The 14,797-nt window shown below is 34.0% G+C and overlaps 2 protein-coding genes across 2 annotated transcripts; one reads left to right on the forward strand and one right to left on the reverse strand.

The window, feature by feature from the left end:
• Positions 1–955: 955 nt before the first annotated feature.
• On the reverse strand, positions 956–2,278 carry LOC117119634 (cytochrome c oxidase subunit 7A-related protein, mitochondrial-like). The gene is made up of 3 exons (XM_033264467.1): positions 2,103–2,278; positions 1,580–1,732; positions 956–1,395 (listed from the first exon to the last, which is right to left on the reverse strand). Exons 1-3 carry the CDS (start codon positions 2,172–2,174, stop codon positions 1,261–1,263), a joined length of 360 nt encoding a protein of 119 aa, XP_033120358.1. The 5' UTR covers positions 2,175–2,278; the 3' UTR covers positions 956–1,260.
• A 164-nt stretch (positions 2,279–2,442) lies between these two features.
• Positions 2,443–14,457, forward strand: LOC117119632 (coiled-coil domain-containing protein 170-like). Its single transcript, XM_033264465.1, has 11 exons — positions 2,443–2,833; positions 3,334–3,404; positions 3,678–3,729; positions 7,011–7,121; positions 7,895–8,272; positions 8,453–8,638; positions 8,874–9,176; positions 9,593–9,793; positions 10,096–10,386; positions 10,905–11,030; positions 11,729–14,457. Exons 1-11 carry the CDS (start codon positions 2,612–2,614, stop codon positions 12,248–12,250), a joined length of 2,463 nt encoding a protein of 820 aa, XP_033120356.1. The 5' UTR covers positions 2,443–2,611; the 3' UTR covers positions 12,251–14,457.
• The last annotated feature ends 340 nt before the right edge of the window (positions 14,458–14,797 follow it).

Below are 14,797 nucleotides of genomic sequence, written 5' to 3' on the forward strand. Positions count from 1 at the left end.
TTCCAGCCATCTAGTGGTGCCATAGCCATAACATTTCGCACCCCAGCCCCAACCATGGTGGGCCTGAGGCGATCTAGACCCTCCATCTGTCCAAGTACTTCCTAGGCCCCCTCTATTTCGAATCCCTGGATCCGCCACCGTCTGGTTTCATAGACCTGAGCATCGTTCCATCTTGTAATTGGTGAGTGTTCTTGCTGTTGGATCTCCAATACAAGAAATTTTAAACCTTTAATGAACTGTTTTTAAATAAACTGAATATTCGGGCAGTAAAATATTTTCTTTGGCAATTAACAGACGTTAATAGTTCATTTCTATTTTTGCATATACCCTTGTATTTATGCAAGCGAATTTACGGATTTTTGTAGTAAAATGTCTGTAAATAGTTGACATATTTTTTAATCTGTGACTAATTGGAAATTGATAACGTATGTGATATTTTTAACTACTGTGTAAACCTGTTAGCTCCGATGCACAGCTGATTTAATTTCAGTCCCTTTTTGATTAATAATGCAAACCCCGCCCCCACCCCACATCCACCCAGCGGCTGATTGATTAGTGGTTGATTGACTAATAGATTTTAAGATCTACTGCTTCTATTACACTGCCCTCATTGGAGCTTTCGAGATTACAAGAACCTGTTTGGTAAGTAGTATTATATCTTTGAATGTTAGTATTTGTAAATTATTTATTTGTGTTTTTTTTCTGCCTGAAGCAGCATCACCAAAATATTAACAAGATTGCAGTGGAGATGTAGCTTACTGGTTAAGATGCTTGCCTTTCAATCTCAAGGTCGTGGGTTCAAATCCTGTGACAGCACATTTATAAAGCATCTTATTATTATTTCGATTTCACTTTATTCTAGTGGCCCCCTAAGCTGGAAGGGTCACCAACTATAAATAACTATACTGTACTATAAAAAATAAAATAAAAAAACAATATATAAAAATAAAAAACATTTTTCAACAACGCATTCACAACATTTATTGCAATATTCTCTGTACTATGGATAAAGTACACAATCAAGTTACAATATCAAAACAATTATTTCTTCACACCAAGTATATCTGTTTCAAATGTCCTTATTTCCTGTACTGCAACAAAAACAAACTCACACATTTTAATTAACAGTCCTTACTTTTCAAGATGTTAATAAAACTATTCTCATTTGTGAATGCTAAATGGAGGATCAGCAATATCAGGCAACTTCATATCTATCTTGTTATCTTGTAGTTTATTAATAATTTGTAAGATTTAGCATTGCTATTTTTTGTTTATTAGTCGTCCAAGTTGAAATAACGTATATAGAGTAGAGCAACCAACAAATCCAGCAAAGAGCATAAAGCTTACTCGATCCCTTGCTCCTCGTTTTAAGTGCACTGGAACGCCATCATTTGCCTGCAAAATTAAATACAAGTAATATGAAAGATAACAAGAATATACTGTATATAATTAGTAAGGCATTTAGAACTCCAAATGTAATCAGAAATGCCACCATGGTTTTTTTGTTTACATTTAATAAGATCATCATCAGTAAAAATATTGAGTCTGTATTTGGAAATACAGTAGTTATTATACATACCTGAAACAGTGGCCATTTCTCATAAACCCTATTTCTTATTAAACTTCCAAATATTTGGTCACCTCCTAGAGGACTGTACTGTGGTGCTGGTGGCATCGGTTTGACAGCCCATTGGATCTTTGGGGGGTCGGCACACTTCAATTTCTTTATACCCTATGTTACATGCAGGAAAACAAGTGAAAAGAGTTATCAAATTAGGCTAGACTTGCATTTTAGAATGTTATAAGAAGTTACAACTTGCTTAACAAACAAACATGGAAGGTAATCATGTAGGGCTATGTTGTTGTAGTCCCTGCTCTCTTTATTAGATTTCATGAGTTTGAATTGCTGGTGCTTATGACACGAGTGAAGGCCCGGCCCACTGTACATGTTTATGTACTGTCTCTTATACACATCTAGATGTGTATAAGAGACAGGCTAAATAGGTAGACTAGCCTAGGCTAGGTCTAAGCCTGACTAACTGTCTAGGCCCTAGCCTAGCTAGGCCTAGCTAGCTAAGGCTAGCCTAGTGCCAACTACTCACTTCAGGGTTGTAGGCTAACTGTGGTGTACTGGGAGATAATTTCCCAGTCGATGTGTTGTATCTGAAAGCCATTTTATGGAGTATGCATCGGCCAAAAACAAACTAGGCCTATGATTATGTAGGGAAGTGAAATAAAGTGGAAAAAAAACAATGGATATCGCTCCACCTAACGCCCCCAACGGTTTAGCAAAGAAAATAGGCTCATTTGTCCAGACCACAAATACATTATACTGTACTCAACGATTACAAATGAAGGCTAGGCACAAATATCAATCAATTACGTTACCGACACATATAAACTCTAGAGGGTGTTTTCATGTTTATTCCTCTCCTTCTTGTTGCCCATGCCAACATTGTTTTGCCATCACAATAAAGTGTAACCCACATTGTTGTGTTGGGAATTATTTGATGGCTCTGTGAGTCCATGTGAGTTACTCTCATCAAGTGCATGCACATTATTGTCTCTGAAAACTAAGGTATCTCACTTTTCAGAGGGAAGTAACTTAATTATGTCGTACCTCGGCAAAGACAGACACGATGGATTGCCGAAATTAAATGGCCACAGATCTATGGACCGTAATTTGACGCTTTTGGAAGACGAAATTGAGAGGCTTCGTTTCAGTCGGTCAGCCCCACCTGCCGGACGGTCTAGTAGCCGGCCAAATAGCCCAGGACTAGGCCTAGGGAGTCCTCAACCAAGTGGCTTTCAAACGAAAAAAATGATACAGGATGTAAGTTTATACTATTTCTATTTGATCATCATACCATTTTAAAGCTAAAGTTGATTAACTGCGTTGTTAATTTATAAATGTGCTCTTATATTATAAAGTTACCTAGGCCTATAGATAGGTACATATTGAAAATTGTTGAATTATTACAGTCAAATTGTTTTTTCAAATAATTCACAGATTGAAACCTGTGCCTAGATAGATAGAAGCAGTTTGGCGCAGTCGTGGGTTTGATTTCGCAACCCCAAGTTTGGCAATCCGTCGCTGTGTACGTTGCTTGTGTTCTTGCTGAGAAAAGCACTTTAAATATCTGAATTGCTTCTGTCCACTTAGAAGTACTTGGGTACATTTGGGTTGCCTGCTAATCTGCTGATTACAGCAGCAACACTTAAGCATGTGGACCCAATGACTTGGGACATAAAGTAAGCTCTTAATATGAAAAGAACGGTGCTATATAGATGAACAATAAACTAATTACTGTACTTTCCTTTTATTTTTGACAGTTGCATGATCAAGTAAAACTTTACAAATCGGAACTTGATAAGAAAGATAAGTTGATCCAGGACTTATCAAGGTAAAGAATGGACAGATTATTCTTATAAATAATATTAATTAATTAATTCATTTAAATTTCAGCCATGACAAACAGCCTTTAAAAGTGACAGACAAAATATATTGAAAATTGCACAATGTAGTATTCAAGCTACTAGTATTAAATCCCCAAAATTTACTTTACAAATTCAGTTGTCTTATTAAAATGCAATAAATAATAATTCATTGCATAGTTTGCATGCATTTATTGTTTCAGTTTGATATTACATTTCTTTATTTGTTTCACATTCATTAGGGTTGAGTCATCGACTCCATACCGGAGGGTACATTTTAGCCCAGAGGATAAGGTATGTTAATATCTGCTTAAATTTTTTTATAAATTTTTTATTATTTGCATTTTTATAATCAACTTCAAATTCATAATTATTATATATTCATACAAATTGTTTTCAATAGTATAAGAGAGTGCTAATAATGTCTTCCACATTTAAATTCAAATTCTATCCTTAAATTTTAAAATAATCTATAGTTTGGTTTAAAAGCATATCATCATCATCATTTAGCTATTTCGCTCCACTGCAGGAGGAAAGCCTCTTCATCGACTTGCCATTCTTCTCTGTTCTGTGCTCCTCTCCTCCATGTAATGCCTTTGAATTCTCGTATTTCATCCATCCACCTTCTTTTCTGTCTACCTCTTCTCCTGACTCGATTTCTTGGCACCCAATCCATTACTTTTCTTGTCCATCTATTATCCGTCCTTCTTGCTACATGACCTGCCCATCTCCATTTCCTCTTCTTTATTTCGTGTATTATGTCATTCACTTTTGTAGCCTTCCTCACATCTTCGTTTCTGACTCTGTCTCTTCTTGTGATTCCCATCATTGTACGTTCCATTGCTCTTTCTGTCACTTTCAATCTCTGTTCAATTTTCTTCGTAGTTGCCAAGTTTCAGCTGAATAGCCATGACTGGTAAAATACATTGATTAAACAGCTTTTTCTTGAGTGAAAGCGATAAATTTTTATCCCGAAATATGAACCCAAGTTTTCCAAATTTTACCCATGCTAACTGTATTCTTCTATTAACTTCTGCAGTGGTGTCATCCTCCATCCTTATCTTCTTGCCCAAGTATACATAACAGTCTACATTTTCAATTGTCTTTCCATCTAGTGTTATGGTACTACCTGCTACTACCTCTTTATTGAACATAACCTTGGTTTTACTGATGTTGATGTTTAGTCCAGTTTTTTTACTTTCTTCGTGCAATTGATGTAGCATTATCTGAAGCTCCTCTGGATTGTGACTAAATAATAGGATGTCATCAGCAAATCTTAGGTTGTTTAGGTATTCACCATTCACCAATATTCCCTTAGCACCCCAATCCAGATTTTTAAAGATGTTCTCCATCTCTGCAGTAAACGGTTTTGGTGAAATTGGATCTCCTTGTCTTACTCCCTTCAGTATGTTAAATATTCCTGTCGGAACTGTTCATATCGATGTGTACTCTTGCACAAAATAAAAGCATATAAAAAGTGAATCCAATTTTGTTTTTCACTAAATTAAAATGATACTGCTCAGTTGATTTTCTAATTAAAAAAATGGAAATTTCAGAAAAAAATAAAGGTTTTATTTATTTTTATTATGCCCTCTGCTGCCTTGAAATCTTTAAAGATAAGATGTGTATATTTCTTCCTAATTATATAAATTTAAAGCATTTAATCATCCCAATACTATACTGTTTAAATTTACCAATAACATTTTATTTTTATTTTCTCCTCCGTCTGGATGTTTTTGGCAAAATTATTTGCTAAATAAGAAAACTTAAATTTATTTTTATTTTTTCCGCCCTCCTCTGATGATCTTTAAAAAAATAAGTTTGTGAAACGAGGAATAAAAAAGTGTTGCCTAATCCTGATAGTGTAGAGTCATAGAAAGCTTTCTAAATTATAATTATGTGGATGACACATTGTCACTATGCTATAATTTATTAGTATCTCATACCTTTTGATTGTATTATATAGGCATGCTAAGATTTCTTTTATTTATATATCATGTACACCCTTTACAAGGATATTCCATTAAGTAGTCATACACTAAGCTATAATATCACATGTATACGCTATACATAATAAGATGTATCATTACTACAGACAAATCCTAGGTAATTTGTGGCGAGTTCCTTATTATTGATCTAAGGTTTGATAAAATTGCTTCTGCATCAGTAATTGTCAAAGCATTACTCGCTGTTGTAGATGACAGCTCTGTTTTATTATCAACACGGATACCACTAGCAACGGTCACACATGATTAACTGCAGCATCGTTAACAACACATTTTGCCGCAGACCATATATTGTAATTATAATATTTCACAAGATCTGTTAACCTGATTTGGTGAAACACATCTTAAAGTGTTAGAAATAGCCAGAAAGTATAAAAATAATAATAATTTTAGAAATAGATTGATAATAAAAAGTCAACTTTAAATCTACATCTTTTAATTACTTTACACCCAATATATATATTATAAAATTATTAATTATTTATTGTACATAATTAATAGCTGTTTCTTCCAGACTTTTCATGTAATATTTTTTATGTTTTACTATTGATATTTCATTTTTAATTACTGATATTTGTTTTTTTATGCCCAATTTTTTTACAAATAGAATAAATTTTAATTATTTATTGTGTTTCTAAATGACCTTGTTATGTGTCATCATGTATAAGTTATCCCATAATTTCATGCACAGAATAATTATGTTGCAGGACAGGGCAACTGCCACAGCTTTTCATTTTTTATAGAACATTATTATTTATCTAATTAGTTGAAAATAGACATTCTTCAAACTATGTTTCACCTTATTAATATTATATTTATATGCTTTGAACTTCGACATCTCTCATAAGTCAAATGCACAGATTGTACATGTACAGTTTACTCTATGCCAGGATGAATTAACATATTTCTATGGAAACCATATTCATTATTGTGCACGAAGTAGATACTGGTTATATACAAATGCATTTATGTGTGCATTGTTGAACACATCATTCAATTTAATCGTAGGCTAATACTCATAAATTCATATAAAATTCATGGCGTATCTTATGCCATTAAGCTGAAGGTCAGGCTTTGTATTATTCCAATATTTATTTTTCAGTACAAATAATAGGCCTACTGTACAGTAAACAATATAATACTACAGTATACAATATAATACAATACAATATACTGTAATACTACAGTATACAATCTGCTTTTATTCCCCCATGGTTATCCATACCACAATGTTGTCATATATTGTATTTGAACTTTTGTATTATGTAGTAGGATATTTTTAGTATTTATTTTATTTTATTTGCTTTATTTTTTAGGGTTATTAATTCATCATTCATTATTACATTTGTTCGTTCATTATTTTATTCATCCATTCATTCAATCATTAGTATATTTTATATTAGTTACATAAAATCATAAATAACATAATGTAAAGTAATAATTATATAAAAGATTTTTTTAAATATTTTTTATGTATTCATGTAGATCTCTATGTTTTCATAATTTGTAAATATTTCGTAGCCACACATTTTATTATCTATTTATTGCTTTATGGAATTTTCTTTCCAGTATTCAACAATTTATCCTACTGAAGTCATCTCTTCCCACGATCACACAAGTGACTCTCTCCGGCAAGATGTAAGCATTTTGCAATTGAAGAATGACCAATTGAAGAGTGAGGTATGATATTACGATAACAAATTTATTTCCACAAATTATATTTAATTACATATTTCATTTTGCAGTAAATTATATCATAAAGTAAAGTAATTTTAGCTGGTCCTGATTAAGAAACTGAAAAATTTGGGCTGCGCCTTTGGTGTAGCAGCCAACAATGTAACATCTCTTCTGAAAGACGGGGTGCTACTGTTTATAGTACAGTATTTTAAAAATTGAAGTAACAGTGGTATAGAAGAATGAACATACATAATTAATTGTAACCTGACTCCATCCATCTGGCTTAATATCATAAGGCGAGAATTTTTTTATACCTTGTTTATCGAACCGGCCAGCTGCAAAATTTTGATGATTTCAAATAAAAATAAAATTTATTTTTTGGCCAAATAGCGCACTCGCTGCCACGAAAAGAGGAAATTTCAGAAAAAAAAAGTTTTTCTTTATTTTTATTTCGCCCTCCGCTGCCTTGAAATCTCAAAAGATAAGATATGTATATTTCTTCCTAATTAAATAAATTTGAAGCATTTAACCATCCTATTTTACATTCACCAATAAAATTAATTTTTTATTTTCTTCTCCATCTGGATGTTTTTGGCAAAACTATATCCTAAATAAGAAAACAAAATTTTATTTGTATTTTTCATTCCGCCCTCCTCAGATGATCTTTAAAAAAATAAGTATGCAAAACAAGAAATAAAAAAGTCATGCCCAAACAGAATTGAAAAAAAATAAATGCATAAATAAAGAATATAACATCTAATTGTTTTTACATTTAGGTGCGAGATTATCAGAGTCGTATTACCTCCCGTGATGAACAGATTGATGAATTAAAAGTTGAAGTGAACAAGTACAGAGAGAGCAGCGATCGTAATGCTGCCCTCGTGCTGACACTCCAAGGGCGCATCCAGGAACTAAAGGACAAAAACGATATATCCGTACGTGGAGAGTTCACTATCGGCTCGCTGCAGAAGGAAAACAACAATCTTCAAGAGAAGATTCTTGAGCTGGAACGTAGGATACGCAACCTTATTGAGGGAAGGGAAGGTGCGGAGAGGAAACTAGAATCATGGGATAGGCAATTCCATAGTATGTTCTTGCAGCTCAAAGATGTTGCATCTGTTGAGGACAGAACACCGGAATATATGACATCAAAGGTGTGTACTAAAAAATGTCAAAAGGATTTAAATAGATTTGGTAGTTAGCACCTAGTAGTCTTAAAAACAACAAGGTATAACAAACAATGATGGACATACTAAAAAGGGAGGGGGGTGACTGTGGGGTCACATGTGTCGTTAATCTGAATTATAATTTTCAGAAAATTCTCTTGTTTTTAGATCAACGAGGTCGTGCAGGAGAACCTCACGCTGCGAGGGAAAGTTAGTACCCTCTCAGAAGCACTTAGCAATCTTGAGCTGGAATCTAAAGCTGGACGAGAGACTATCCAGCGGCTGGCAGAAGAGATTAGCAGAGAGCAGAAGCAGTCAACGTCTTCGCTCAGCTCAGTCGAAAAAATGCGATTGGTAGGCTCAACTTCTATTATATACCATATAAGTCATTAAATAATTATAATAACGTAAATATTTTTTTTTTTAAATTGAAGCCAGAATACTCTGGTTAATTTCAGTTGCTATACTAACTGGACTGAATGAGGCCTGGTTTGTATAATCTAAGTTCGTGGACCCATGTTATGTGACAGACTTTTTGACTATTAATATAAATTGTAATGCAGTTTAAAATTTTATTTAATGTTTTTAGGAAAAAAACAGTGCAATTCAAGCAAAAACTGAACTTGAGCGAGAGAACAAACTTCTCCGAGAACGTTTCAATGCCGACAAAAAAGCATGGGAGCTTACCAGAGAAGAGTTAAAACAACGTGAATCCCGTCTCGCTGAGTATGGTCACACTAAATCAACGTTGGAGTTCGAGGCCCAAGTGGCTAAGGCTGAGCTGAAGTCTTTGAAGGAGTCCTTAGCAGCAGTGTTATCGTGTGAGCCTACAGAAGAGATTATCCGGTCTCACATCAAGAAAATACATGCCAACACAACTGAGCGACAAAGTGTAAGATGATTTATAGCAACCATTTTTTGTACTTACTGGGTTTTTCTTTCTAGAGCTGAGCGGTTGGCTTCTTGTGCTGTGGACCCCAGTTGAAACCCAGCCAAGTGTCAGTTTTAATTGGAGTCTGACCGCTCGCCTCCTTGGATAACCCTAACTTTGAGAGTTAGGCAGGCTAATGACTATGTTTGTATCCATAATATGTTAAGTTGGGTGGCGCTGCTCTGCTGCCCCAAGATCCAGCTCAAATTTTCAATTTCCAATTTGCATGAGGACCAGTAAAGAATTATTAGTATTATGAAGCCAATATTACATTGCCTATTTTAGTCACTTCTAAAATGTATCTAATCGTTATGATTTACACTTTATCATTGTTATTATCATATATTTATATTTTCAATATATATTTATATTTATAGTTTATTGATGTACTTGAGGCTAAGGTAAAGAGTCTAACAGAGCAGCTCCATAACCAAGTAGACCTACACCACTCCACCATCAAGAGAGCAAGGGAGGCAGAGGATAATTTGGGAGACTTTAAAGTGAGGATTCGAACTATGGAAGATGGTTTAAACACTGGTGAAGTACTGAAAGACACTCTCCGTGCTGAGCGGAAAAAGGTATATACTGTTCTCTATAGCTTGAAAATATTTTTGATGAATTATATGGTGAGCATCACTTACTGTACGCTGATGAAGTCCACAGGCGTCTACGAAGGATAAAATCAAAATAAAGAACTGAACTGGCAAACTTATTTTCATTGTAGTTCAAGATCATCATTATAAAATATATTGTATGTTTATATTTGTTCATTTCTATATCTGTCTCTTATACACATCTAGATGTGTATAAGAGACAGTATATATAATGTGGTGTTGTATCTGATATTCAACTAAATTTGTTTTATGTCTTACTTCCACAGTACATGGCTTTCATTGAAAAAATGTGCCGAGTCCTAAATATGGATGTGATTGCTCTTGACGTTGGATTCGACCTCTGCACAGATGCTGTTTTAGCACGCGCCGAACAGGTAATGCGAAAAGAGGCAGACACAATCACAGACAAGACAACTCATGTGTACAATCTGCAGCGGAAGTTGAAGACGATGAAGCAGCAGGTAGAGAGCAAAGACTTACACATTGATTTGTTGAGGAAGAAGATTTGCACTCAGGAGGACAGCTTACATGGAAGGTCTGCCTTGGAAAAGGAAAAGGTAAAAACTATCCATTTGTGGATTGGTGTTGGTTGATAAACTACTCATCTTCTGATTGCAGGGGCCTCTGCAATTTTGTTTTCATCAATAACAATACTCTTTTAAGTATGGGAAGGTGTGTTGCTGCAGTTGGATGCATAGTGCATTTCTCCTGAACAAAAAGAATAAAAATTTCTCTTCTGCTGTTAACGTAGCATGAAAGTCTACTAAACTGTTATGTTAGTTTATTTTCCCACCTGATAGAGAATTTATTGTAGGCCTAGATATGGCGACTGATCATAAGCACCAGTGATTCTTTGGTGTCGTAACTCAGTCTGAATTGTGTTTTACATTATGAATTATAAATATAATAAACAATGTTAGCTATCTCTTTACAATAGTGTTTATGTATGTGTGCAAAGTTTCATTCTAATTCGTCCTTTGGCTTCAGAGCCATATAGTGCAATGATTTTCAGGTATGTGCATTTATAGTATGAAACAAAATATGTATAATTATTGTTGTTATTTTTTTTATTCAGGATGATATCTTTATGGGAAAAAAGAAACTTGAAAAAGAGAATGACCGTCTGCGAGGTCAGCTTGGTTCTGCCAGACAAGCCATTGCAATGCTAAAGGCTAAACTGATGGACATCGGGGAGGTCAAGGTAATTACCATGTTAATAATAATAATAGTTCGATCTTGATTAAGCGCATTTTGCTAAAAGCCTCAATGCGCTTTTTCATTAGAAATAAAAATCCAGAATAAAACAAAATAAAAATTAATAAATGTGTTTTGAGCAGTTGTTTGATTGTGATTGTGTTAGTTGTTAGTCAAATTTTGGTTGGTAAGTCATTCCAAAGGGAAATGAGGCACTGAGAAATGACTGACTTCCATAAAACTGAGGTGAAGGGTGGACAGAGTGTGTTAAAAGATACTGAGGAAGATTTAAGGTCCTTTTAGGGCATATAGATGGATATAATTATAACATTCATAATAATGATAATAATCTTTATTACTAATAGTAATAACAGTAATTAATATAATAATGATAAAATGATTTAAAAAGTATTTCTATATCAAAATCAATTTTGGACTTTATTTTTTTATTTTTTTAAATTTCTTTATCCTGAACCAAAATAATGTTCAAGGATAAAATCAAAATAAAGAACTGAACTGGCAAACTTATTTTCATTGTAGTTCAAGATCATCATTATAAAATATATTGTATGTTTATATTTGTTCATTTCTATATTTAGATTTATTTTATTGTTAAATTAGTGTTTATGAATAAATCATATTTATTTCTTAAGAAGACAATTATTTAAATAAAAAAATTGTAAACATGTGTAATTTTTATTATAGGTTGAAAACATGGCCCAGGGTGATCAGATTGAAGCACTTTGCAAAGAGCTAACAAAACTTGAGAAGACTAAAGAAAGACAGGCACGGAAAATAGCAGGAATGAAAAACGAGATTGAATTTACTGAACATGAAGCGCATGAAAAGAAATCGCATGCCGAACGATCGGTTACCGCCCTTGTGGAAGAATTACGCGCAACAAAAGCACTACTCATTGATATCCAAAAACGAGAGCGGCAACTTCTCGACTTCCGTCAAGTAGTTGCACGTATGCTGAGCTTGGATGTTACTGTTCTTGCTGTCCCGGATTACGAGATCATCACTCGCTTGGAGAAACTCATCCAGGCACATCACTCGCATTCTCTAACAACGCACTCATTAGAGAGAAGCATTGGGCAAATGGAAAGGGGGTTTCGTGAGGGGTATGAGGATGCCCAGGCTATACTGAACACGCCACGGCGGTCAAGAACAAGATCTCTGTCACCCTCAAGACGTAGAAACATTCACCAAGTTCAGACATACTGAGTTATGTGTGGTAGAAGAAGTCTGAAGTAATAAAAAAGATTTTTTTAAAATTATTTACTATGAAGGGTTTGAATTTTGAACGGCTGAATATCGCATTTTATTATTTTTTCATGGTTTATCATCTTTTTCAAACACAAATATTAATACTACATCTCAATTTTATGTTTAAGACGTATATTTCTGTTTGAATTAGATTGATAATTATGAATCACTTTACAAAAACAAAGAACCAGTAAGTAAAATAAGTGTGTGGATATTTAAATGCTTTCTATGTAATTGTGCGACATTTAAGACTTTCTTTTCATTTTTTACAGTTTTTAGAACTTAATTTTCATATGGAAGAATATTTATAGAGAAGGTAGTGTCTTTTAGGATAAGAGGCGATTGTGTATATATTAAAATGTAACTACTTGTTAAATTCCCTTTATATTTTGTCATAGAATTTTAGCGACCATAAATAAATTATATCGGTTTTACCAATCCAGGCTTTTGTATAGATGCAAATATAATGTCTTTTATTTTAGAGTTAAAGTAAATATTTGTGCTTTAGTGATGTATAAATATTTGGATTTACGCTTTTACAAATCTGGATGAATCAGTAGTATTTAGCCCAGTGGTGTAACAGCAAGAGTCATGGGACCCTCAGGTGAGTGTTGAGGCCCCATACATTTTAGTAATCAATATACGAGGGTCACAAAATCGGCCAAGGAGCCCTTTGAATTGATAGGCCTCCTATAAAAGAAGTGCGAGTCCATGTAAGGATATTCTTGGGTTAAAACCTAGGAGTTACATTGTTTTCATGTGCTAGTTCTGGGTTACTAGACCGTAATGTGAAGGCTTTGTTAGAAGTATGAGTAGTGGGCCCCTTGACTGAGAGCCCATAGGCGTTACGCCACTGACTTAGCAATGGAAGGTAGAACTAAACATGCATTCATCAAATTGACATAGATGTTTAAGTAGCATTTATAAACACAGTTTCTCAATATCCATCCCCAGGTAAGGATAAATAAACATACATTAATCTTGGCCAATCCAAGAATTTGTATGCTCAGGATATTTGCCTTTACCTTTAGGTACAGAAGGATAAACTCAAAAAGTGATATAAATAAATGTAATTGCTACTATTCTGCTAGCGGACTAAACGGGTACATTATGGATGTTTAAATGATGATATCAATATATGTAGTTTGAGACTGTTGTCATAGTATAAAATAATTAGTTGTCATATAATATAAAACTCCTTGTTCGCTTTGAAGCATCAAGAAGACTAATTAGTTAATTAGATTTATTATCCAGTAACAGAGGTTGCACCAGTGGGGGTGGCCAGGCATCGGAGAGCTCCACCTTGAACCGTCAGGAAGAAAAACCTTGGATGACTTCCAAGAGATTTTGAGCGACACCTGACCACACCCACTAATGTTGGGACATCGGGCTCCACCATTGAGCAAATACTGGTGCCACCCCTGATTTAGATTGCAAACAATCTTACAACTCTATTAAGAAAATGGTTTCTTCTGTGAGTCACATTGCATTCTGGGAGAAAGCTGAGGAACTGCCCCGCCCCTTGGATATTGTTGCTAAGTGTGTATGCGAGACGCACATATTCCTAGCCCTGCTCTGATTGGTCAGTTTTTAAATTTGATTGACACACCGGAAAGATCCGTTTGACCTATTGTTCATTCAAATAATTGTTGTTTCTTGGATCATGCTTAACAAGATTAGTAAAAAGTTATTTGAAAGTAATACTGTAGGGTATTAGTAATAAATTATGATATGTGTTTCAATTCTCAATGATCATGTGAAGTGTGCCAATTACTGTCCTGGGAATCAGTCATGTGATTTAAAATATTGAACCAATCAAATTTAAAGATATACTGTCTGTGTTGGGATAATAGGCTTTAACTATAGCCCCACTTCCTTTCAAACTTATGTAAATGTGCGTGTTTATGGGGCATGTGCATATTTCTGGCTATTGAATACTGTGTTCTGATTGGTCAGTTGTTAAGTTTGATTGGCGCTTAGAAAGATCCATGAATTTGTCCATACTTTACCGGAGACAGTATATCTTTAATGTTTGATTTTGTATGTCACTTGTAACGTATGCCGTGCATACATGCTTTTAGCCTTTGCAACGTGCGCAGTTTCTGTAAAATTTACTTCTACTGTATCATTTTGTTCATAGAAATAAAGTCTTTTCTAGAATAATTCAGATACCTTTAATTCTTATTTACATCGTATTCATATTTTTTGCAAATATAGACTTCATTATATGTAATTTGATTAGTTTCATATAGCCTATAAAGTTGGCAGAATGCCTCAAAGCATTTTCAATACATAAAAATAGCACAAAAAAAAGTTATAAAACATGCAATCGAAACAGCAATGGTTAAAGTGAACAGAAAAGGTTTTCGCGTTTGCAGTGTTGTTATAGCAAACTGGCTTATCTTTGAAGAACAAGTACTTTATTAAAAAAAATTAACTGGTCACAAATACAAAAATAGTATGCAGCAGTAACACTTATAAAACAGTTACAGAATCATAACATAA

The sequence above is a fragment of the Anneissia japonica genome, unplaced genomic scaffold (assembly GCF_011630105.1).
Source record: "Anneissia japonica isolate Jap-2015-1 unplaced genomic scaffold, ASM1163010v1 scaffold287824_len104088_cov138, whole genome shotgun sequence".
NCBI lineage: Eukaryota > Metazoa > Echinodermata > Crinoidea > Comatulida > Comatulidae > Anneissia > Anneissia japonica.

What these genes read in the sequence shown, in the direction of transcription:
- LOC117119634 (XM_033264467.1), bottom strand. Translation starts at nt 2,174, where the DNA reads ATGGCTTTCAGATACAACACATCGACTGGGAAATTATCTCCCAGTACA. An exon ending in AGTTAGCCTACAACCCTGAA is followed by an intron (nt 1,733 to 2,102) that starts GTGAGTAGTTGG and finishes CATGTAACATAG; the next exon opens with GGTATAAAGAAATTGAAGTG. An exon ending in AGAAATGGCCACTGTTTCAG is followed by an intron (nt 1,396 to 1,579) that starts GTATGTATAATA and finishes TTAATTTTGCAG; the next exon opens with GCAAATGATGGCGTTCCAGT.
- LOC117119632 (XM_033264465.1), top strand. Translation starts at nt 2,612, where the DNA reads ATGTCGTACCTCGGCAAAGACAGACACGATGGATTGCCGAAATTAAAT. An exon ending in ATGACCAATTGAAGAGTGAG is followed by an intron (nt 7,122 to 7,894) that starts GTATGATATTAC and finishes TTTTACATTTAG; the next exon opens with GTGCGAGATTATCAGAGTCG. An exon ending in TGGACATCGGGGAGGTCAAG is followed by an intron (nt 11,031 to 11,728) that starts GTAATTACCATG and finishes TTTTTATTATAG; the next exon opens with GTTGAAAACATGGCCCAGGG.